Raw genomic sequence first — 25,489 nt, forward strand, 5'->3', positions numbered from 1 at the left:
TTACCTTTACAGCCATCTACTAATATTGCCAAGTATTTCATCCTCTGTGTTGGTTCATACATCCATACTTTGAGTCTGATCAGAATCAAAGCAGGAAACCCTAGCTATTCTTACCTTTACAGCCATCTACTAATATTGCTAAGTATTTCATCCTCTGTGTTGGTTCATACATCCATACTTTGAGTCTAAGCTATGCTTACCTTTACAGCCATCTACTAATATTGCTAAGTATTTCATCCTCTGTGTTGGTTCATACATCCATACTTTAAGTCTAAGCAGAATCAAAGCAGGAAACCCTAGCTATTCTTACCTTTACAGCCATCTACTAATATTGCTAAGTATTTCATCCTCTGTGTTGGTTCATACATCCATACTTTGAGTCTAAGCTATTCTTACCTTTACAGCCATCTACTAATATTGCCAAGTATTTCATCCTCTGTGTTGGTTCATACATCCATACTTTGAGTCTAAGCTATTCTTACCTTTACAGCCATCTACTAATATTGCCAAGTATTTCATCCTCTGTGTTGGTTCATACATCCATACTTTGAGTCTAAGCTATTCTTACCTTTACAGCCATCTACTAATATTGCTAAGTATTTCATCCTCTGTGTTGGTTCATACATCCATACTTTGAGTCTAAGCTATTCTTACCTTTACAGCCATCTACTAATATTGCCAAGTATTTCATCCTCTGTGTTGGTTCATACATCCATACTTTGAGTCTAAGCTATGCTTACCTTTACAGCCATCTACTAATATTGCCAAGTATTTCATCCTCTGTGTTGGTTCATACATCCATACTTTGAGTCTAAGCTATTCTTACCTTTACAGCCATCTACTAATATTGCCAAGTATTTCATCCTCTGTGTTGGTTCATACATCCATACTTTGAGTCTAAGCTATGCTTACCTTTACAGCCATCTACTAATATTGCCAAGTATTTCATCCTCTGTGTTGGTTCATACATCCATACTTTAAGTCTAAGCAGAATCAAAGCAGGAAACCCTAGCTATTCTTACCTTTACAGCCATCTACTAATATTGCCAAGTATTTCATCCTCTGTGTTGGTTCATACATCCATACTTTGAGTCTAAGCTATTCTTACCTTTACAGCCATCTACTAATATTGCTAAGTATTTCATCCTCTGTGTTGGTTCATACATCCATACTTTAAGTCTAAGCAGAATCAAAGCAGGAAACCCTAGCTATTCTTACCTTTACAGCCATCTGCTAATATTGCCAAGTATTTCATCCTCTGTGTTGGTTCATACATCCATACTTTGAGTCTAAGCTATTCTTACCTTTACAGCCATCTACTAATATTGCCAAGTATTTCATCCTCTGTGTTGGTTCATACATCCATACTTTGAGTCTAAGCTATTCTTACCTTTACAGCCATCTACTAATATTGCCAAGTATTTCATCCTCTGTGTTGGTTCATACATCCATACTTTGAGTCTAAGCTATTCTTACCTTTACAGCCATCTACTAATATTGCCAAGTATTTCATCCTCTGTGTTGGTTCATACATCCATACTTTGAGTCTAAGCTATTCTTACCTTTACAGCCATCTACTAATATTGCCAAGTATTTCATCCTCTGTGTTGGTTCATACATCCATACTTTAAGTCTAAGCAGAATCAAGGCAGGAAACCCTAGCTATGCTTACCTTTACAGCCATCTACTAATATTGCTAAGTATTTCATCCTCTGTGTTGGTTCATACATTCATACTTTGAGTCTAAGCTATTCTTACCTTTACAGCCATCTACTAATATTGCCAAGTATTTCATCCTCTGTGTTGGTTCATACATCCATACTTTGAGTCTAAGCTATGCTTACCTTTACAGCCATCTACTAATATTGCCAAGTATTTCATCCTCTGTGTTGGTTCATACATCCATACTTTGAGTCTAATCAGACTTAATGTCTCACTGGGTTCTACAATAACAGCTTGGTCGGTTTCATGTTCTTGCTGCATAAACATAAACAAATCACATTTATTCCTCTTTTTTTTTTCAAAATTGGCTACTGTAAATTTTGGTGGGTGAGTGTAAACTAGTATGCAAATTTTTTTGGGAAATTGAGTTTGAGTTGATTATGAAAACATACATAGTTTCAATATAGTACACATTCAGAAAGTAATTAATTTATCATTAATTAAATAATTACCTTGTCGTATCTCCTTTTTTTAACATTTCAATTTGCCGATAGGTTCAAGAAAGTCTATTATACCACATAATGTAATTGTTGCTCTAATAAGAATCGGCCAATACATGTGGACTGATTTGTCTTCATAAGTTAGGTATAAATGTGATGGCAGTGAGAGTTTCAAAAAGTAAGTAGAATTTAAAGATGGTTGAGCCAAGAACCTCCGTATTGCTAGACAAGTATAGTTAAGTTGGAGATGGTAAGGACATATGGTTAGAAATATTTGGATTGACTGTGTAAATATGATATGTACTTTAATAAAGTAAAAAACAACAAAATAAAACAAACCACCCTTACTTGAGCTTGCAGTACTGCCAATAATCTGTAGTACTCAGTTAATTCTTGCTGTAAAGCTGCACAAAAGCTCTGAAAAATAAATTAATAGATATTTAAATCAGCTTACATTGAAGTGAAATTTTCATGTGTTAATTATTGCCAGCTGATTAATTAAAGAGTAACACTTTAGTAGTATTTTCTGACATACTTCTTTCTTGGATTGTATAGTTAACAAAAGTAGCAAAAAGATTTGTCCCAGTTTCTTTTGGCCATACAGAGCTATGTGGTTTTCTTTTTTTAGACGAAAAAGAACATGCCTAAGATGGATTTCTTATTGCACTTTTTGGCGCACTGCTTTTTTTTTTTTTTTTTTTTAAAAAACACTCACATACATGAAAAAGAAGTGGGCTAAAATGCAAATTTTAAAACCTATGAGTGCCGGAAGTTTAGAAAACATTTTTTTGCCTAATGTTGCATTAATATCCAATTATGCATACTGTCTCTGCATATGGAAATTAATTTTTGCATGCTAAATGAATTGAACTAAAATTGTGTATTTTACATACCACTCCTTTACAATCTTATGGAGAATAATTTAGTAGCAAATCCTGACCATTTCTGTTGTTAACTTATAGAACTTGCAGAAGTTCCCTGTGGCTCTTAGACCATTGCTTACCTGACCTATGACCCCAAAGGCTTTATCTTGACTCCGATTATCGATATACCTCCTGACTTTTTTGAAGAGCCAACCCAGTTCACCAAGTTTATGCGTCAAATCTCGCATAGGTTTCGATACCACAACCTGGACATCACAAATCATAAAAATTACAAACATGTTAAAAGCGAATTTTGTGATCCAGAGCATCATCCCCCACTTAAAGAGTTGAGATTTTTATACCACTGAAAATCTCTGCCTACATAATGTTTACATACAAAATATTTATTGCAGGTTAATTAATTTCGAGAAAATATCATGAAATTTGAATTACGTTCTGGTACACCAGAACGAAATTACAACACATTGTCTATGGAGCAGTGTAGTGTAATACACATAATCATGAATAACTCGCAAACGCAAAATCAGAACCAACTGAAATTTTGGGAATAAGATTTTTTTGTAGATATCGACTAAAAAATGACATAAAAAGAGGATGCAAGGATCCCAAAATACTCCTTTAATTGGGTTTAGCCCACTATTTTAGTTAAATGCTTATTGATCATGCATTAGTTTTTGGCTCATTCAAGCAAGAAAGGAAGGAAACATAACATTTGCATGGTTCAATGCATAGTGCATCTGGTAAACCATCTATTATATTACACACAACACAATTGAATATGTTAGGGTGATACAACTTACAAGAATATATTGCTAACTTGAGATGAATACAAGAGTTAATCAAGTGCAATAATCTTGTCTCACATAAGCCATTCCATTATGCATTGATTTTTCTCATTTCTCTAGCAACAGGCCATACCCAGGTTCTAACACTACGTAGGCTTTTACACTGTGAAGGTAAACACATTTTTGCAGTGAAATTTTCACTAAAATTGTCTGTAAACAATCTAAACATGCACAATATAAGTGAACCTTCTCCAAAGAAAACAAATCAATCCTATTTGACCAGCACGCATTAGCAAGCACAGTGTTGCACCTGGAGTGCAATTAATTACTATTGATACATTCTGCATTATGTTGCTAGCTCCTTAGTATATTAATATTATTAACATCAGGCTTCATCTATAGGGTAACATATATATACATTTAACGGTTACCTTTTCATTACAAATTATTACAATTTTTTCTCAACAATCTCACTTTTCTAAAAACAATTTACATGATCCGTGTAATAAAGGCAATGGTTATGGTATAGAATTCCCCAAATCCTCTACATTAAACCACTGCATATTCTTGACACTGCACCATGTGACATGAGCGCAACACTACTTTGCATACTTTGGAACATGCAAAGTAGCACCGAGAATGCATATTACATCACATGTAATAGCATGTTCTGATGAGTGTAGGTCGGCCTTGGCTGGCCTTCATGAAACAATGTTGTAAATAATGCTTTAATAAACCACAAAGTCTATTTTGAATATATTATATCACTCATACATATTGTTTGATTATTTATTGGAGGATTGCCATTTATCATTTGTACCAACAGCCTCTCTGTGTGATAAGTTTTACCATCACAGTGCTGTGCCGTAGTACACATGCAGCATGCCATACGCCAACCCTAAGACTTGAAAATTTAGTTACAGGATGGACCCAAAAATGTGAAGTGTGTCACAGCAAAACATTATGTTATGTTGATGAAAAATGTATTTCCTACCTTAAATAGTATTTTTAAGTACTATACTTTTTGAATGAGTGATATAAAACAAATATTAATTATCTTAAATTCATGTAATGGTAAAAAAAAAATTACTCGGTGACACAATCAATCTTTCACCTCATGATTATATTTCGATCATCACACTTGTAGAAAGTTAATATTTGTGCATTGGCTGTCATTAATTTCAGCGTCATTAACAGAGGATATAAGATCTTATAGACCACCATTTCAGTATATCCTGAAATGGTTAATAAGATCTTATCTCCCAAGAAGTGATCTAGATGGAAGTGATCAAGTTAGACTACTATACCTGTGGGTCAATGCGGAATGCATCTTCTGTGTGATTGAATTTGACGATATGACCATCGATACCTTGGAAGACATACACAAGATCCCGCACCAGCTGCGATTCCGATACTTCAGAACCTATTCGGAGAAAAAGATGCATACAAAACTTAATAACTGTGACAAGATTGATTGAATGAAACATGTTTTCTGGAATAAGCCCTTTCACAATTTTGGAAATGTCGAACTGAGTATGCGCTACATTCCTTGCTTGGGAGATAAACATTGAGGACTCACCACAGTATTTCAATGTGGGTGAACTTTGCACTCTCTACAAATCACTTCTTACATGCGGTTTTGATATTTTTTGAAGTCTTCTGAACACTTGCATAAGACAAGGAAAGTATTGATGAGCTAACAAGAAACTGCTAGCGTAAAAACAGGAATGTAAAATCATGGGGAAATCCCTTTCCTGCGCGGTTCATCACACACATCGTCAGTGGAGGTTTGGTTGTCATCTCTCAAAAAGACCTGAATGTTGATGCACAGTGCTTGATTTACGAAATTTTGAAAGGGCTTATTGAAATGATAGAAAACAATTTAACCGTGCACTCCATATGCTTTGCAAATTTGGGCAAATCATGCCCATATGACTGCTTGGAGCACAAAAAGGCTAATTGCATGGGCTGCACAACCCCATGAGAACTACCTGAGAACTACACAAAATGAAGAGAAAGATAAAAAATGTAACCAATTTCATTAACCAAATTTGTTTTGTATTAGGATGTATTTGTTCATTTACAAAATATGGCCCTTATTGTTTTATTTTGTTCTTTTCAACAAATTTGACATTTTTTCATGTAAAACAATTTTGTAGTTCAAGACAATAAAATAATACTCACAGAAACAATATTATCGATATTGCAACTCTATGCCTATTATCTATTTTAACTAGCATCCAGACCCTTTCCTATGCTTCAAGTGCATTGTGCTTTTGTACATTGCTCATACTTACTGCAATATAACTTTTAAGGGGTGCTAGAAAAGGGCACTAATTAAGACAAATACACTACACCTGTTTACCTTCTTCACTGTCTTGAAATGCTCGACTGTTTGCTGCAGGGGTTATATATCGACTTCTAGCTTGACTTTGCTGACTATCTGCTGTAGTCAGCATACGTGCTAATCTAGTGCCTGTGGTTTGATTGTCATCAGCGAATGTCACGCCATAGTGTGTTGCTGCACCTGGAGTCCTCCCTGGGAAGGTTAAATATCTGAAACACAACAATATCAAATTCAATAATAACTTAATTCACTCACCTGGTTGTGATTATAAACATACACTTGGACATCTTCAAGGTTTCAACCTCAATCATCATGGTCAAAATTCATATGGTGAGCAAATGTGTATCTGACATGATCAAGCGGAATGAGTCACATGTAGGTAATTTTCAATTAAAACTTTTTTACATCATTTTCTGGCAGTTTATAAATGCTACATTTTGATGCAAACCCCATCAAAATCGGACATCCGGTTACCAAGTTATGAGCAATTTATCAAAGGCTGAAAACAATGTAAAACAAAAGAATCTGAACACTATTTTTGCCAATATCTCAAAAACAATATTAACGACATCGGACTCATTCCCCTTGATCATGTCAGATATTTTATACCATAAAATGGAATGAATAGTATAGTCTTACTTCACATATAGTATTACTTCACATATTTGAAATGTGATAAAATGGAAAATTGCCAGTGTCATGAATAAGTTCTTTTCTACCATTGGGCAGAAATTGGATGATAATTATGGTACCAACACAAATGTTTTACCTTTACCAACCAGGACATATAGTTGTGTAGCTAGTTTTAATTTTAATATTATTACAGAAGAAAGTATTTCAAAGATTCTTAGATCATTTCCCACTGAAAAGGCCACTGGCCTTGATGGTGTCAATACTAAATTTCTGAAAGCTGGTGCTAGTGCTCTTGTTACACCTCTTGCTCATATTTTTAATCTCAGCCTTCAGACAGGTGTTGTTCCTGCAGTTTGGAAACAAAGTAGAGTAAGTCCTATCTATAAAGATGGGCCCCGTAATGTCTCCAGCAACTATAGGCTAGGCCAATCTATGTGATTATGGTGATCATAAAGATCTTTGAAAGACTTGTCTATGATCAATTTTATGCTTTTTGGCACAAAATAACATTTTATGTCCTGAACAGGGTGGTTTCAGACCCAAACACTCAACAATCACCACTCTTGTTGATGTAACAGATTACATTTTAAAATCACATTGATTGTGGTAGTTAAGTGGGGGCCATCTTTTTAGACCTGAAAAAGGCCTTCGACACGGTCAATCACCCTATCTTGCTCTCGAGACTTCAGAGTGTTGGTGTTTGTGGACTGGAACTACGCTGGTTCTCCTCATACTTGGGTGAAAGAAAACAGGCTACCAAAGTGGGTAATTCACTTTCTGAACCCCAGGGGTCAATCCTTGGGCCTCTTTTATTTACAATATATATCAACAATCTCCCTACAGTTGTCAAGAATTGCAAAATAAACCTTTATGCTGATGATACTGCTATTTTCTTTGCCAGTAGAAACATTGATGAAGTAAATAATGTATTGAATTCTGGTATGCAAAGTGTTGCTAAATGGCTTCACCAACATTGGCTCACATTGAATGTTAATAAAACCAAAACTATGCTGTTTGGATCTGCTCGTAAACTTGCATCCTCTGGTCCTCTTACTGTTCATATCAAAGATCAGCCCCTTGGTGTTCCCAGCGGTTAACTTGGGAACACCAAATTGATAAAATCTGCATGTCACATAAATATATTGGTCTTTTTTACCGTATCAGAAAGTTTTTAGCTGTTGACACTCTGAAGTTGTTGTATACATCCGTTGTTTTACCTAAAGTTGATTATTGTGACATAATTTGGTCAAATGCAGGCTTAACTCTCCTGAACAGGCTGGATCACCATCAAAAACGTCTCAGTAGAGCAATCATTGGCGTTTCAATGCGCACTCCAACTCATTTTGTCTTTGATTCCCTAAACTGGGAAACTTATTCTGATCGTCGTAAATATCATATCTGTCTCAATGTTTTTAAATGACTTGGGGGGCTGGTACCCCCCAACCTGTGCAATATTTTCACCAAGTGTATCGATGCTTATAGCAATTATACTCTCAGATCATCAACCTCTGGGAATCTGGTTATAAATAAGATGCGCACTGAGACTGACAAGAGAACTTTCCTGTTCAGGGGGGCTAAGGCCTGGAATGATCTTCCCCGAAACATTAAAAATCCCCTTCCTGTCAATGCAAATGTCTTCAAGAACATATATACTAACTTGCAATAATACCTCTTTTATGCAGCACACTGTAAATGTAATAATCATATGTTATTTAAATTTCTTGTACCTAGTATGTGTATAATTTATATGGTATTAATTTTATGACTTTTATGTATATTTTTAAATACTTTTAAATACATGTTTGTTGTTTATCTGTGTTGTATCCTGGGCAGCAAGGGAGAACAGTGCTGGTCACTGATTGCATGTCCCACGTTAAAGAAGAAAAAAATAAATAAATAAAATAAATGGGCGTGACCAAATTGACAGCCTCATTCCACATTTTATCCCATCAAAATTCAGGCATCAGAATCCCAGTAAAATTGTTGCCCTGAAATATGTGTTCCGTCCAGATGTTATCAACCAAAAAGCCATCCCCATACTGGTTACCAATACTAAGATCTATGGGGCCCTTTGGAAAAATTGCAGACCACCTGAGCATTCATTACACACAATTATATGGTAAGTGACATATGATATTGTCATTTGCAACTCACCCTGTTGCAGAAGGATGATGTTCACTTTGGCTATAACCACTAATGCTGCTCAGACCACTTCCTGTCAAATACAAGCCAAAGAAAAGAAACAGCCAATTAAATACATTTTTCACAAGTAAAATTTATAAACTGCTGAACAAGCACTCTAATTTTCAAAGGATTTATTGATTTAGATTGCTTTTAACAAACAAAATATAAGAAAAAAAATCTCTTGAAACATGCTGTCATTCATTTTTTGCTTGAAAATTTTTTTTTTCTGGATTTCTCAAATAAAAAAGGAAAACAAGAAACTCCCTTCCCGCACAACCCCCTCTGATTTGGGACACACTTCTGCCCTCAGCCTCATTGGATCTGCCCACCAGCTACTCCTTTTTATTTGCCGGCTACTCTGAAACTCCGGGACATCTTGTAGTTACCTATTGATATACAATTACAAGAACAGGTGATGGGACAACTGCTGTATAACAAACACTGGATCAATCTTGATACACGCTGATGTAAACTATAACAAGTTAGAAAGAGGAGCAACAAATGGGCTGAAGCGGAGTGTGACTCAACAATCCTGCATCTCATGCGCAATGCTCTAACCAACTGAGCTTTTTAAACCCTTACATTGGGGTTGATCCATATTAGCCACTATATCAAAATGTAGCCTACATATTTAGCACTAACCTATACCACTACTTTGTGTATGATATGTTTGTTGCATTGTCTGATGTACAGTCCTAGACTCATCTGAGGATGCTGTGGTATTCTCATGACTGGTTGGTCTGGATGGATAAGGTGTAGATGTAGCCATACGAGGCAGACCCTGCCAAAATACCCGCATCTTCTCCATAGACTGAAAACATTAGTAATATTTTCAGGTCAAAGTGATCACAACAATACCAGATTATTAAAAAAATCTCTCTCATTAAATATTTCTGTAAACCTTGGAGCCAAATGGTATAACAGCATATGAATCAGTGCTTCTATACTTTATGAAAATATAGTTTCATCCACAAGTATGGTACAGTATACTTTATTAATCACAAATCCGGAATCAGGAAAGAAACACAGAAATCTTGTATCCCTGAATAGTGAGCTTCTCACCCCTCTGTGGTGTGTATTTGTCTCACACTGTGTTATCATGTCAACTGGTTCATCTTGTTCTGTGATTCTAGCCCTACCCAGCCAGGTCACATGACTCCGCCAACATCACAGTAACCTAAGTTGGTACAGGATGTTAATGGATGTCAGCTGCAGGCCACTTTAGTTAAATAGTAAGTGGTCAGAAATTGGTTTTAAAACATTCTTTCATGCACTGGCATGCCTGGACTTTTTGTCAGGGCATATTCAGTTTCATACTATTTGAAGTGAAACTTGATACAGATTGGGTTCATTTTGCAAGAACATTTACCAAGGTAAATGTGTGTGCTTATTAAAACAGTACTAAGAACAAGAAATATTTCTTTTACTCTTTGAATTGTCAGAGGAGGGGGTCAATCACCCCTACCCCCCCAGGTACGGTACTACAACTGGTCAATAACAGTCGCAGGTTATTAAACAGCAAAAGCAATAGAATTGTGCTACCACCATTTTGCTAGAAAGCTCAACTGGTTGAGATTTGATGCCAGGGAATACTTGCAGCTTCCAATCAATATATTGGCAAATGGAAATAGCTTTTCTATTCATGTCAAACTCAATTTAAGTTTGTAAGTCATCCTGCTTACCTTGTCTCTTCCTGGTCTCTTATCCTCTGCTAATGTCATCAACACATATAAAATAGCCCATTTGTTCTTCAGCTCAGCCTGAAAATAAACAAAACTATAGTTACAACAAGAAATATTATTTTAAGAAATCAAATACCAAAATATGATTTCGTTCACTGGTTCTCCTGAAACTGGCTGCAGCCTAATTCCTACGGTTTGTGAGATGTAAGCAGACTTTTGAGAAAGCTATCATCCCATAGAGTGAAAACTGAAGTTGTGAGTTGGATTTAATTAATACTTTCTTGCTAATCAAATCAATCATACAGGTTATGTTACAAGGTGATGAATTCCTGGTATTAATTTTACTATCTCTAGAGCCATGTCTCTGCATTCAACATGAAAGATTGAAAGAAAACTTTAACCAGAAAATATTATGTTGTGCAAGCATAAGTTTTTCGTGAAAAAAAACCCACCAAAATGACCTACCACCTTTGTTTTTGGCCTATTATGCCAATCAAATAATATTTTTTGACCTTCCTTACCTTAGACTTCAGCTTTGTGTAAAGTTCAGAAAACTTTGCTGCATCTTCTACTCGGCTTTGATTTGCAACTGAAATAAAGTAACAATGCTGATAACAAAGTTTGCATTTGCGGCAAAATGTTTTTCATGACATCAGAAAATAAGAGAAATTGTAGATTTTAATAGAGGATATGTGCAAAATGACAATTTGTAAGACCAACTTATCGTCATTTAAAAGAATTGAAGTACGTTTGACTGAAAAACCTGCTCCTGTTGTTGACTCCAAACAATATCTATGAAGAAAATGTTTTTTTTTTTAAATATTTATTCAGGCATTTTAAGCATGAACTTAACATTTGTTCTGGATTTTGAAATGTGGTATCTAAGCCTCCCTTCCAAACACAAAATGCATCCTGCATACGGAAAACTGACTTATTATTTATTTTAGTCTAATACCCAAATATTGACAAACAATAAAAGAAATACCACCATGGACTTACGCTTTTTGCGAATTCTCTGAGCAACTTGAAAATCATCTCCCTCAACAGTTGGAGTAAAGTTACTGTTTTGCAAAAATGTAAAAACAAAAATGCAACATCATTAGAATCAATATTAACAATATCAAAGATTGAAAAATGTATCATTAAAACTTGTGATGTATATTAACCCTAACTTACCGGAGTTTTTTTTGGTGGAAGGGAAGGAAAAAAGGAAGGAAGGAAGAAAGAAATGAAGAGAAATTTTTTTCTCCGGAGTAGTTTAAAACCAGCACCCCTCGGGTGCTAGGTCAAGCTTTCTGTGCCCATATACATGTTCACACAATAACGCAATCAGATCATGAGGGATACCATGGCATCAAATTAAGGTCCATTTTTGAAAATTCTTCAACTTATGAGGGGGCACATCTCCCCTCAGACACCCCTCTGCGATGCTAATGCGGCGCATGTTGCTGCTATGCAGCCATCTCTGGTGGGAAATATTGAACAACACTTTTTATATTCCCGGGAAATTTTGCATTTTTTCCACCTCTGGTTGTTAATGTGCAATTGCGGTATTTGATGACTGAGGACTCATTCACAATTCATTCCAATCCAACATACATGTACATAGCTGACACTTACCTACTGATCAGTCTCAAAGCATACTGATATTGGACAGTTACATCCTCATCTGAAAACAAATGAAGATCAAATCAACACAAAAAAATTAGGTGTATTGGTATTTTACGATACAAGTCTGTCCTGGGTGGGGGGGGGGGGGGTAGGAGGGGTGTTTACAGTACTTTAAGAAAATAGCTGAAATGACACAAATGAGAAAGAGAAAATCTAAAAGTAAAATTTAATATATTTGTCAAACAAAACAAAACAAATAGACTAGAATAGACTAGAATAGAATAGACTAGAATAGAATAGAATAGAATAGAATAGAATAGAATAGAATAGAATAGAATAGAATAGAATAGAATAGAATAGAATAGAATGTAATAAAATAAAGAAATAAAATGTATTCCACCTTCTCCTCCCTCTTTTTCAAAACTTGGACTGAGGAAAATAAAATCAGGGACCTGATTTCCAGCAATTTTGGTGGGATATATAAGGTTGGGAAGAAAAGAAATACATAACAATCCTGCCTTCTTATGACATTTTTGAGTTTATATTCTCAAGAAATTCACATTTCTCAGGCTATGGGGTCAGCATGCCTTTTGGGTCATTCGGATTCTAAATAATACACCAAACAAATTTATTTATTTATTTCATTCTTATTTAACCTGGGTTAACCTTTCGATGCACTGGCATTGTTCTCCCAAGGTGCCCAGGTAAATTTAAATGCTTTATGCATGATGGTGGAGATGTTTATGCTGGGGCGATTATTGAAATTATAGAAGTTACAAATGAGATTTTCCATGCATACATGTTAAAAATACAGAGCACCTGAAGTCAAAATTCATCCTAAACTGGTAATTTCATTCAGGAGTTTGATGAATTTAGTGGTACAAGTGCACTGAAAATGGGGCACTTTGGCAGGTCATTTGATAAAATTATGTAGAAGCACTTATTAAGGAAGAGTTGAATATTTAGTGATATGTAAGCTAGCAGGTATTACTAACCAGGAGCTTTATGTAGTAGATGTCTGACTAATTGCAGCAGCAATTTCTGTGGATTGTCCTTGTCACTCACAGTCTCAGCACCTCCACCCGTTGCCATGGTGATAGAGGTCCAAACCACTTCTCACTTAAAAACAAACACATGGAAATATAACAAAATACATGAAAGATTTGATGGATTGAAGTAATGACCTTTTATCAAATGTAATTTCACTTTCAAAGTAATAAGACAACATGGCAAAATGTTGAAAACTTGTGATGTGTAATGTATGCATCATAAACACTGATGATATCAGGATCCTGGATCCTCCACAACGATTTCCACAGAAAGTGTGCTGTGGCAAAAGGTTGAGAATTGACCATTGGTCAGGTTTCTTTACATTCATCGACCGTGACACATACCTTACAGACTGCAACGACACCAGGACAAGGACACACACAAAATCCAAAGGGGCAACGCAACCAAGAATGTTTTCAAGTATTCTTACTTTCCACGCCTGACAGAATTCAGTGTTGTAGTTGAGTCCTCATCATCAGACTCCGAGTACTTGGTATCCGAGTCCGGGTATCAGTCCCTGCAAATTTCTGATGTCCAAGTCCTCAATATTCGAGTCCGAGTCCTTACATATAAAAAGCCCAGGGGTTTTCACCAATATTTTACCAACGTAGACCGATACTTAACCAGAATTTTAGTTTTATATTATTTTCTTGTAAATATATAATTTGCTAGTCCCACCTAGTATTGTTTTGGGGCTGTGCAATAATTATGTGGAGCCTGGGGAGGGGTGAAATTTAAATATGACATGCCAAAAAATGCTTATCTCCTCTTGGTCTGCCAAAATTGCTTGCCTCCCTCTCCCTCTCAGCCTGTCAAAAAAACTTTGCACCCACAGCTTTGCACATGACTTTTTTGGAGGATCCCAATTTTCAAACCTTATGGATTAGATATATGTTGCGAGCACAGCGAGTAGGGAAATTTGCATATTATATAAACATTTCTGTACGGTTTTCCTAAGCCTTTTTAGAGCATTTTATTATAAAAAAAAAAAAGGTGCCACATGAATGTGTGCCAAAAATTGCTTGCCTCCTCTTGGCTTGCCAAAAATTGCTTGCGTCCTCCCTTTCCGCTAGCCAAAAAATTCTTACTCCCAATTTTACACTCCCCCAATGCTTATAATTATTACACAGCCCCTTAGTAGTATACATTGGAAACAGATTATAATCACAGTACTGTAACTTATTAGGCTTGTGTTTTAAAGCGGCAAAAGATGCAATATGACAATCAAAATATCAAACTTCAGGTGCCAAAAGAAGGGGTGTTGGTTCTGGCTGTACATGCCTAGATACATGTAGATGCAGTATTTATTATTCAGTGGCGTAGTTTTCTTTTAGACATGGGGCATGATGGAGGGGATGGGGTTGTAAAAAAGTATAGTAAAGCCAGCACCTTTTGATGCCAGAAAAAGGTTTTGGTACCAATTTACTCGAGAACTCTCGCTTTAATTTGCACACAATAGTTACGATCTATGCTAGAGTGCTTTGCTATTGTTTTCGGTGCAGTTATTTATTCTGGTAATGTTTAAATTTGGATAAAAGTTATTTCGATGAGTCAACTGTATCTTTTGAGCAAGATTTGCCTATTTTGGTCAGTTTGTAATTTTAGCAACAGTTTTGATGCAATCGCCTGTCGTGATCGGCTGTGTTTACTTCTGAACTTCCATTGTTTTACACTGTGTTATGCTTCAGCGAATCTGACATTTTGAATGCAATGGTCTCTAGCCTATACATGTATAATGTGAAGCTATCGGTGAGCAAATTCTTGGCTAGACTTCTCAAGCAAGTACCAATGCGCGCAAAGCGAGCGAAAAAGATATGCCACACTGAAGTGAAACATGGTGCAAAAAGTTTAATAAATGCACGCAAAAATTGGCACTTTTTAGGCTAAACTAACCAAATATGAGTGGTCAAAAACCCACATACAGGCAACAACATGGGGGGGGGGTGATTGTATGGACCATCCCCCTATCAAAATATCAGGGAGATTTATCCTCCCATCCCACCGGGATCTACGCCTATGCGATAGTCTATGGTATTATTAATCATGGACATGCCAGACTTGCGTCTAACAAACCCAGTCATATCAAAACAAACGATTATGATTAAAATCCATTAAAGATATAACTGAAAGCAATCTTATACTTTTTTATTTACAAACTAAAATTTATTTGCATGCAAAATTAATAAAATTAATCATGTGATGTGATCTTTGATCAAGCATAAGAAGTAGTTTAAAATGAATGAAAACAAATAGTACAGGGATACCGTAGTAGCTCTGCACAACGGTATGGGATAAAGTGTATACAAAAAGCTAGTGCATGATTTCAATTAGAGTTTGCACTAAAAATACAAGGCTCCTGTACCGTAGGCGTACCTTAAAATGAACATCTACACCAATTAGAGTCCCCGAAATGGTCTACTTTTACATGTAGCATACCTCAACTCCGAAACAGTTTAGTCATAATTAAAAATGCGATCCACAACCCTTTGGTTACCTTTGGACGAATTTGTAGAAGTTTCCGTGTCTGAAATTCCCCGGTACAAACACCAAAAATGTCGCATTTCTCAGTCCCGGTGATGAATATTTAGTAAGCAGCTTGATACTGACGTCATATCTGAGGTGACCAGGAGGCAGGAGCTAACATTTTGGTCAACTGAACTCGACTCGTGCGTTCTTTTGGTTGACATAAATCGAACAAAATTGTCAATAATGGGTAATAGTAGGATTTCAATTTTTTATTAATGAAGTTACTTGTAAGTTGTAGTTTTGAGGAATGACAAAGTTGTTTTTGGAAACTTAGATGTTTGTTTCAAGGTATTGCTGTATGGAACCAGACATAATAGGGCAGCACCAATACGATAAATGATGTGTCTGTTTTGCCCGGTTTTTTAAGTTTGCGTTGCGAACTAGAAAACAAAAGACCTAAAAAGACTCTATTTTTTATTTTGCCGTACTCAAGGAGGATTCGATTCCTTCAAAAAAGAACTCAAGTCCAAATCTAGCCCTTCAACTCTGACAGAAGACATCACATCAGCCCCAACACTCACACACTGGCACTAGTTCCAGTAACTGTAAACTTGGCATACCAAGGTCCGTAGATGTCATTATGTTTATGATAAAGTCTTGCTGGCAGGACTAACACTGGCACCTGCTCAGCTTGAGCCTTGAATGAGCTTCAATTCAATGACTTGACATGCTTGATTTAGGTACATGCTAGGTGAATTCAAATTTGCCATCAAACTGCATCATTTTATATCAAATTAAAGCCCTTGAGAAAAGTTTAGCCAAAACTGAAAACCTTTTTGTCCTGGCACTTTCCGTAGCAAAGTTACATCTTGTCAAAGATTGACTTTCATCAAAAAGATTCTGCAAGCAAAAGCTAGCAAAATTCCCCAAAACAGCATTTCGGTGGTGTTTCTAGATCTTAGTCTCATGATGATAGCAGCTTTTTAATGGAACTGCTATCAAAATCCCTCTAAAATTCCATGTGCGATTGACATATCACCATAAAAAATCATATGGGTCAAGTGAAGTATAGAAACATATTTATGTAGGTTTCCTTGACCAGCCTGTCCAATCTGTTCTTTTCAATTTCTATGTAAATATGTATTGTGTTTGGGCCCCGGTCTGGGCGAATTTGGCTAACCAGCAAATGTGTTAAAGGCTTAAGGTGGTACTACACCCTGGCCAATTTTGTGCCTATTTTTGCATTTTTCTCAAAAAATTATAGCTCATTGATGACAAGTAAGATATGTATATTATAGGGGCAAGGAGTCAAGGACTACAACTACTGCACTGAAAATTTTATTTCAGCACAGACAACAGTTGTGGAGTTACAGTCAAAAATGAGGGAAAACCAATATTTGATCAATAAATCAATAACTAGTTGTCTTGAGTCACTGAAATTCCAGTGTAGTAACTGGAATCCTTGCCCCTATAATATACAGAACTTTTGTTATCAGTGTGTTATTAGTTTTGAGAAAAATGCAAAAATAGTCACAAATTTTATCAAGGGGTGTAGTACCACCTTAATGTACGATTTCCTTCAAATTTTAAATTTGTCATAATGTCATTATATACTCAAAATGCTGAAATAATACTAGTAATAATGATGGGGAATGGTTTCTGTCCATTTTGAGCTGAAATAATGAGGTAACGTGAAAGAAACACTGCTTGTTATTTTGGCCGTTTAACACGCAGTTCTATGGGCGGACATTTAGTCATAATTTCTTGAATTATGACTTTATGTCGAACTTTGCTCTGTTTACCTACAAACACAACAAATTTGGCTGATTCCATTTAGGTGAAAGTTGTGACATTACAAATATGCCAAAAAATCAGGTTTGAAAAAAATTAACCAAATTCATATTATAAGATCGTACATTATGACTTTAACTAAGGTTTGTTCAGTCCGAATAATCAGACCCAGAACAAAATATTAATTTCTGACATGATCGTGTTCTGGGTCTGAACTGTTTCCATTCGAAATCTTGATGCCAAATTGGACAAAAGAAGCACATGGTCCTACTTCAAAGTTTTTTAATCCCCTATTCATGTTGCATGAATCACTCTATTGTGTAGGTCTACCATCCTTTTGATACTTGTGTATTTGGACAAGCGGAACAGTTACATGTCTTTGTCTACCTCTCTGTTTGTAAACAAACGAGGAGGTCGAAATTGTCCTCCTCGGCGAATACGAAAGGCAGCGTAATAGTACGGCACACAGTGTCATCGCCCCGATATCTTCATGGCAGTAAATGCCATGGTAGGATGAATCCACAGCCACGGATGGCCATTGTGTTCCCACCTGTTTAATAGTTTTTAAATGCTTAGTGGGCTGAAGGACATCCGACTAAGGCTAATGAATTAGCCTGTGACTGACCTCTGTACGGTCAGCGAGCCTACATTCGCCATTGTCATCTGCTTATAGACTGTCTCTATGATAGTCTCCTACACAGCCAGTTTGTGTCAGTCGGTCTGACACTCGTCGATCCTGTATGTTCGTGATAGCCACATACAGTCTGGCCCGAGACTACCTCCACAAGGTTCTACGCTGCGCTATTTAAAATCTTGAATTTTGGTCACTTTTTCAGCTCAAGACGCAAGCTACTCTCTCAAAGCGCAAACTAACGACTATCATATGTTCAAAATATATTCAAGTGCAAGGAACCACATCTGGTTTCTTTATACGAAATCATTTACGGGAGATATTCATCATTTTCCACCCCGGTATCCAAAGATTTATCGTCTGAATATCAATCGTGCATAGCACATTACGTGTATCGATCCCGTGTATTCATTTCAGTGTCTCTGGTAGTATAATGGTAATTATTAAGCGGGCGATGTCGGTGTGCAGCACTATACTTGATTGAAGTGGCTCATTTGTTTTTTTCGAGCACCGTAGAATGGGGTGAATAGGGACGCAGGGGTGAATAGGGACAGGAAAGAGAAAAGTTTTTGAAATCTCATTTTTTCACGTATGGTTAACACTAGGCCTGGCATTTTCGGGTAATTTTGTACCCGGGTACCCGCCGCAATTTTCGGGCGGGTAACCGGGTACTGAAAAAAAAAAAAAAAAATTTTTTTTTTTTTTTTTTTTTTAAAGTTTTTTTTTTCGGTTTTGTAGTGTCTCTGGACCTAGACCTAAATGCCAGGATCATTCATGGTTGACCTAAAAAAAAAAAAAAAAAAAAAAAATTCAAGATATTTTGTTATTTTTATATGAAAATTGATAATTTGTATTCATGTCATAGTCTATTAATGATTTCAAAATGTATTGAATTTGAATGCATTTTGAAATCATTAATAGACTATGACATGAATACAAATTATCAATTTTCATATTAAAATAACAAAATATCTTGAATTTTTTTTTTTTTTTTTTTTTTTTTAGGTCAACCATGAATGATCCTAGCATTTAGGTCTAGGTCCAGGACACTACAAAACCGAAAAATAAAAACTTAAAAAAAATTTTTTTTTTTTTTTTTTTTTTTGAATTTGGTACCCGGGAGGGTATTTCCTACCCGGTAATGTAATCTCGGCGGGTACCCGTTTACCCGACCGAAAATGCCAGCCTTAGTTAACACTTATTTTTTTTTATTTCCACAGATTGAAAGAGCAATCAAACAGTATTTAGAAAATGGTTCAGCAGATGTGAAAGAATAAATTTAGGATACAGGGTGTCCAAAATAAAATTATCTAAAAAAGGTTCTAAAAAACAGGGTGGTCAAAACTTTCCTGCTCCCACGGCCACTATTTTAGAAAATGAGCTGGAAATTCACCAGGACCTAGCCTGCCAGGTCCTACAACTTTCTCTAAAAGATTATTTAATAATTCTGACAGGAATTTTTATAACAATTTTTAAAATATTTTTCAGATAAATGTCACCTAACACGGGGTGAATAGGGACACCCTTGCCACAACCACCCTTACCCCACCACACCCTATCCTATCACCCTACCCTGCTCCACCCTTACCCCACTACCCTCATGAACCTACCCCACCACCTAAACCCTACCACCACCACCCTTAAATCACTATACCACACCTTGACCCCACTAGCCTCATTAAGCCTACCATCCTCACTAACCTACCCCACTACCACACCACCCTACCCAGGCTACCACCCTCATCCACCCCTAATACTATCATGCCACTGCCAGAACTCACTACCCCACACCCTACCCCAGCACTCCACCATCCTACCCCACCCATCTACCCCACCACCCTATCCCCTACCCCACCACCCTATCCACTGCTCCACCACCACCACTTTAATCTACTACCTCTACCACCCTGATACCTTTTCTCATACTCCACCACCCTGATCCCACTACCCCAACACCCTACCATACCTACCTACTTCCCTACCACCCAGATCCCTACCCCAGCCACCCTTACCCCACCACATCCTACCCCACCTCTTCTTGTACTGACGAGCCTGATTAACGTTGTCAAGAAATCAGATTTTAATCAGTTATGATGGTATGAATTACCTGACATGTTTCTATTGTTTTTTAAAACACACTTGGTGTCCCTTTTCCATCTATGTGGGGTAAAAATGCATGTAAACTCCTTCAAAGTTGTACTTTCCTTATCAAGACCAGTGCTTTCCCTATTGACCCCAAAGTCGGGGTCAATAGGGACACCAAACTTTTATTTAAAAAATATATACCCCCCACATATATTCAATTTTTTATTATGGTGGATTAAAGGCATCATGGGTGGACATAATATGCCCTCAAAAGTTTGGCTTATGGGGATACAGGAAAAAAACTACAATCTAGAGAGTGCCCAAACTGTCCCTATTCACCCCATTCTACGGCACTCAATCTTCAATCTTCAAAGGTGCTATCCCTATGCAGCAACAGCTAAACTGGGACTTGGTGCAGAAGTGAAGTCACAGGCACTGGCAAGGGTGCAGAAACAAGGGTGAAGATGAAGATAAGGTGAAGACTGTAACAAAATGACGAAACCAAGACATTATTTGTGTGCACATTTCGACCTAGGCCTTATTCCATCAAAGTCATGAAAGTTGGCGATACATGTAGTACGACTGTAACCAGTTGAAGCTGCCGACTCATTCGGACTCAATAAACCATATCCAGATCCAGACGTGGTCTAATTCTGCATAAAACCGGGCAGCCTTATTTCTATAGATCTCTGTTGCGCATTCAAATTGCATTGTATTGCATCGTAATTTCATTTGTGTCTATGCTAATTATGTTTACACAACATGAACTCACATGTTTTCAAGCAAATTCGCCGATATTAGCTGATCAAAAGCGATCGGAATGTTACAAAAGTACAGATCGCATTCAGCTTACTTCATATGAGATGATCTTTGGATAAATATGGCATAATTTGTCTTGGTGCTTGCGGAATGCCATGCAGTAAAATATTAAGACGTTGCGGCAATTCATGATTGACAACTAGCAATCGGTGTGTCCTTCGTATCCTCCGCTGTCAATTTCTTATCCACTCACTAATCCTCACAAAAGCTTTGTGTTGATTACGTAATGTGTGGAGGCAAATTGCAATAAGTACAATGAAATAATGAGTAGGGCGGGCTCCGAGGCGGGTTTCTTCTTCATCTTACGTAACACTTACAGTATTGTTCTCCAAAAAAACCCGGAAGCTTGTCGTCTGGCGCTCTAGCTGACATACAGCAAGATACTGTAAGATAGTAAATGTAAACCTGTGTTTTAGCTAGAGTATCTCGAGCTATCCAGATCCAGACACGGATTGTGTATGGCTTCCGAATTCGACAGGCTTTAATATAAGCTTACCCGCGAAGTTTGAAACGACGCGACCATCGGGACATTGACTTAACATTATTCTGCAAAGTTAACAGAAAGATAATTGTTTTACTTTCATCTTTCATCATACAACCATGTATTCATACCATATAATGCTGTACTGCGTAATTTGTAACTTCTAATTTCCAAGTTCAACATCTCAGATTCAGAAGTCCGTCCATCTTTTATTTACGTACTGGTAACCGGAAGTTATGGTAGGCCGAGGCAGGCAGAAATGACCAAATACATGAAATATTGTCACTCTCTCTCTGCCTGCCATGATATAGCAATTATTTAATATAGGCCTAGGCCTATGATAATACATGCAGCTCTGGTGGTAAATCAGACGGCACTCTCCACTATAAATATTTTTCTGTATTTTTGAATGAAAAACAAAACAAAACAAAACAAATTAAATTAAAAAAATAAATAAATAAATAAATAGGTAGGCCTATAACTATAAGGGACCGTTCACAAACACTTGTAATTGGGGGAGCTGATGCAAAAAATTCATCGCGAAAATTGTTTGGCCCCCCCCCCTTTACAGACCTCAACAATTTCAGGGCCCCCCTTTTTGACATGAAAATTATGGGTCAAACTAAATTTTTCCAGGAAGATTTGTGGTCATTTTTTTCAGGGCAGAGTAGCCTGAATCCTTCCACGCCCAGAATTGCGGCGTCTTTATATTACCCACAATCCTTTACGTACAACCCGATGACCGTGCATAGATGTTGAAGGAATGGGGGATTTAGTCTACCTTAGGATCTGGATCTGGATCTGGATCTGGATTGGTTACTCCGTATACAGTAGCGTGTCCAGGGGGGGAGCTTTGGGTGCTGAAGCCCCCCGCACTTTGTTAAAAATCATGTAAAATCAGCCGTTTTTTGGCGATTTTAGCCATAACGCCCCCCGCATAAATCTGAAAAAGGGGCTTAGCCCCCCGCAGGAAAAGATCCTGGACACGCCGGTGGTATAAGCAGGTACCTGCATCTCAACAGAGGTTTTGACCTTTGAATCCTAAGCTTGGTGTGCGGTGCAAAAAATAATCATGGAGAACTAAGTAAAATGGGTCCGGATGGCAGTCTTGAAGGCCTTGAAGTCAGTAATGTCCAGTATGCTGTGAGGGAGGCTGTTCCAGTGAGGTATTGTCCAAGGGAAGAAACTGTTTTCGTAGCTGGTTGCTTTAACTTGAATTTGCATGTAGGTTGAAGGGTGATGACGTCTAGTTGGTCTGGTTGGTTTGGTCAGATGGTCTTGCCAGTCGATGTCAACTAAGTTGTGGGTGATACGGTACATCATGGAGAGTCTGGTTATCAGTCGGCAGGTCTCTAAACTGGTCCACTCAAGATTGGTCAGCATCATAGGAGGGTCAAAATCAAAAAATTTCAGGGCCCCCCTTTTGCATCAGGCCCCCCTTACAAGTGTTTGTGAACGGTCCCTAAATAAATAAATTAGGCCTAATTAATTAAATAATTATATAAAAATAAACAATATAAAATTAAAATTTTAGTAAATGATATAGCTATCGAATAAATGAATAAATAAATAAATAAACAATCAAAAGTGTCCAAAACAAATGTAAACAAGCTCTAACATTTTTTTTTCAACTTGAAGAAACTTCCTCAATATAAACCGCCACAAACACCCAAGAGCAGGGGTTATTAGGGCCTACATATGTAGGCCTATCAAATAGCTTCAAAGGATCATGTGCTTTGTTTGGCAGTTTCGGTCTTAAGGAGCCTTCATGATCGATCCCAGGCTTCTCATAATAAACCTTTAAGGGAGCGATCACTAATAACGCCAAGGGGTAACGAGGGATTTTAGGGGGATGCAAAATTTTTTGATTGACTTGAAGGGACCTGAAATTTTGACCTTCATATTGGAGGGGGGGGACATGAAATTATATACAAGGAATGGATAATTTAAGGGGACGCGACATTTATCCTTCGATAGGGGGGGGGGCGAAATTTTTGTGCGAAAATATATGAAAATCCTCCGTTCACCCAAGCGTAGGCCTAAATAGTGACCGGCTGATACCGGTACTAGCCCGGCTGATGGTGATGAGCTCAAAAGAGCAGCGATATGGTTTATGGCGTAAGCTGCCTGCCATACTCACCACACACCCGTCGTGACCATCATCGTGACGCGTGAAGACAGCCTGTCAAATTGATCAACATCATCATTTATAAATGTAGGCCTACATGCTTAACTACACGATGCTTAACTTTATATTGCAAGAAACTTGAAACATATACAGGACGGACGTCAAGAATAGCGAAGAATACATGTAAATTCAGTAGGTGTAACAGGTATAAAATTAAAATGATCTAGATATTTAAGCTTATAATTTCAATATAAGGCATATTAAAGCTTATTAAAAATAATTCATAACCTCATTAATAAACGCGATGCGTGCGATCCAATCATATTTTATTATTTGTGAAAACGCGAACGCAAATCGAGGTCATTAATATCTCACAATTGACCGCAAAATGCGTAATTGTTCCAATGTCGCACACAATTGACTTCTGTGTGCGCCGACAGCGTCCAACGAACTCTTGCTGGCGCTGGCTGCCGTCAGATTTGGATTGCACGCTACCATATTTGCATAGATTCTGATACGCTATTTTGTTATTGGTCGTTTTGTTTTAGCCTGATCGATTTGGGGAAAGGGAAGATGTAAAATTGTTTATTTTACAAACTTTTGAGGAAAAATTTGTGTTATTTTGTAAAATTAAAAGATCAAAGTGACGGTTATGAATGAGGTTAATAACTTTGCATCGGTTATATGTCGGGCATTGTGAAAAATCTAAACATTTTGCTTTGGACCTCGGAATATCCCTCGGGCTGCGAAATATTTAATTTTCGGTTTCTTATGGGCCAGATTGATTGATTGATTTTTTAATCTTTGGATGCAACGTAAATGCTTTTAGACATTTCATTCATTCAGTTCATAAATACACTGCAAAATTCCTGGCGGCGGAGTGAATACATGGCACTGGAACTCTGCAGTCACCACCGCCATAATAACTTACCTTATGGTGGCCGACAGAGTCACTACAGGAGAGTGACTACATCGGAAACAAGGCAGTGGGGTAATATGCAGCAGTGTCATCACGCAGTGACTACAACTGCTAGCCTCCGATGTGTTACCTCACCTGCTCGGTGCCGTATCGGCGACTCACGATGTACCCCACGGACTAGATTCCGACAGTGGTCCACATCTTGTAGTCACAGCAAAGTGACTTCCGCAGCCAGTGCCCCCATGCGTCGCCTGATCGGTGCCCAGTCGGCCAACTTCAAGGTGACTACGCTGCCAAAAGGTCATTGACCGAACCCTGTTATGAGTTCGAACACTCTGGGGATGCGAGCGTATATCTACAAAATATGCGCTATACGCGTACCATGCTTGTTTACTGCTTGTATACGCTCATGAATGGAATGAGTTGGATTTATAATTAATTGATTGATGTATGCTGTACAGTGGGTCTGTGGCTGTACTGCCGTCTTTGTTTGTTTTTTTATCTTGCTTTTGCATTCTTTACACAGCCGTGACGTTAGTCACGGCTGTGTCTTTTTTCTTACAGGTTCTTCTTTCTTTCTTCTGTCAACCTTTACATTTGCTCTAGCACTCACATGCTTACATCGATTTTGACCTAACTTGGTCACAATGATCATTGACCGTGCCCTACATGTCACATGAAACTCGTGGGGTCAAAGGTCACGCAGGGGTCATAGGGGTCAAACACGTGATTTCAACTAAAATGCATCTTCTCCCACACCTTACGTAGGACAGCGACCCCACTTGCACACATGCATTGTTATTACCCAGTGTCTATGTGGTGTACACAGAT

General features: G+C 37.4%; 2 protein-coding genes across 2 annotated transcripts in view; one reads left to right on the forward strand and one right to left on the reverse strand.

Moving 5' to 3' along the window:
• The window catches only part of LOC140155591 (gamma-tubulin complex component 3 homolog), a 51,235-nt gene extending 29,406 nt beyond the window's left edge, over nucleotides 1-21,829 (reverse strand). The window contains 13 exon segments of the mRNA XM_072178494.1: nucleotides 1,845-1,977; nucleotides 2,511-2,579; nucleotides 3,166-3,291; nucleotides 5,139-5,254; nucleotides 6,197-6,387; nucleotides 8,966-9,026; nucleotides 9,638-9,806; nucleotides 10,678-10,755; nucleotides 11,199-11,266; nucleotides 11,677-11,738; nucleotides 12,298-12,346; nucleotides 13,284-13,407; nucleotides 21,743-21,829. Of these exon segments, the coding sequence (XP_072034595.1) occupies nucleotides 1,845-1,977; nucleotides 2,511-2,579; nucleotides 3,166-3,291; nucleotides 5,139-5,254; nucleotides 6,197-6,387; nucleotides 8,966-9,026; nucleotides 9,638-9,806; nucleotides 10,678-10,755; nucleotides 11,199-11,266; nucleotides 11,677-11,738; nucleotides 12,298-12,346; nucleotides 13,284-13,380 (1,219 nt within the window). The 5' untranslated portion in view covers nucleotides 13,381-13,407; nucleotides 21,743-21,829.
• The window catches only part of LOC140155599 (uncharacterized), a 136,027-nt gene that overhangs the window by 47,550 nt on the left and 62,988 nt on the right, over nucleotides 1-25,489 (forward strand). The gene's annotated exons all lie outside the window — the stretch shown is intronic.

The sequence above is a fragment of the Amphiura filiformis genome, chromosome 6, assembly GCF_039555335.1.
Source record: "Amphiura filiformis chromosome 6, Afil_fr2py, whole genome shotgun sequence".
Taxonomy (NCBI): domain Eukaryota; kingdom Metazoa; phylum Echinodermata; class Ophiuroidea; order Amphilepidida; family Amphiuridae; genus Amphiura; species Amphiura filiformis.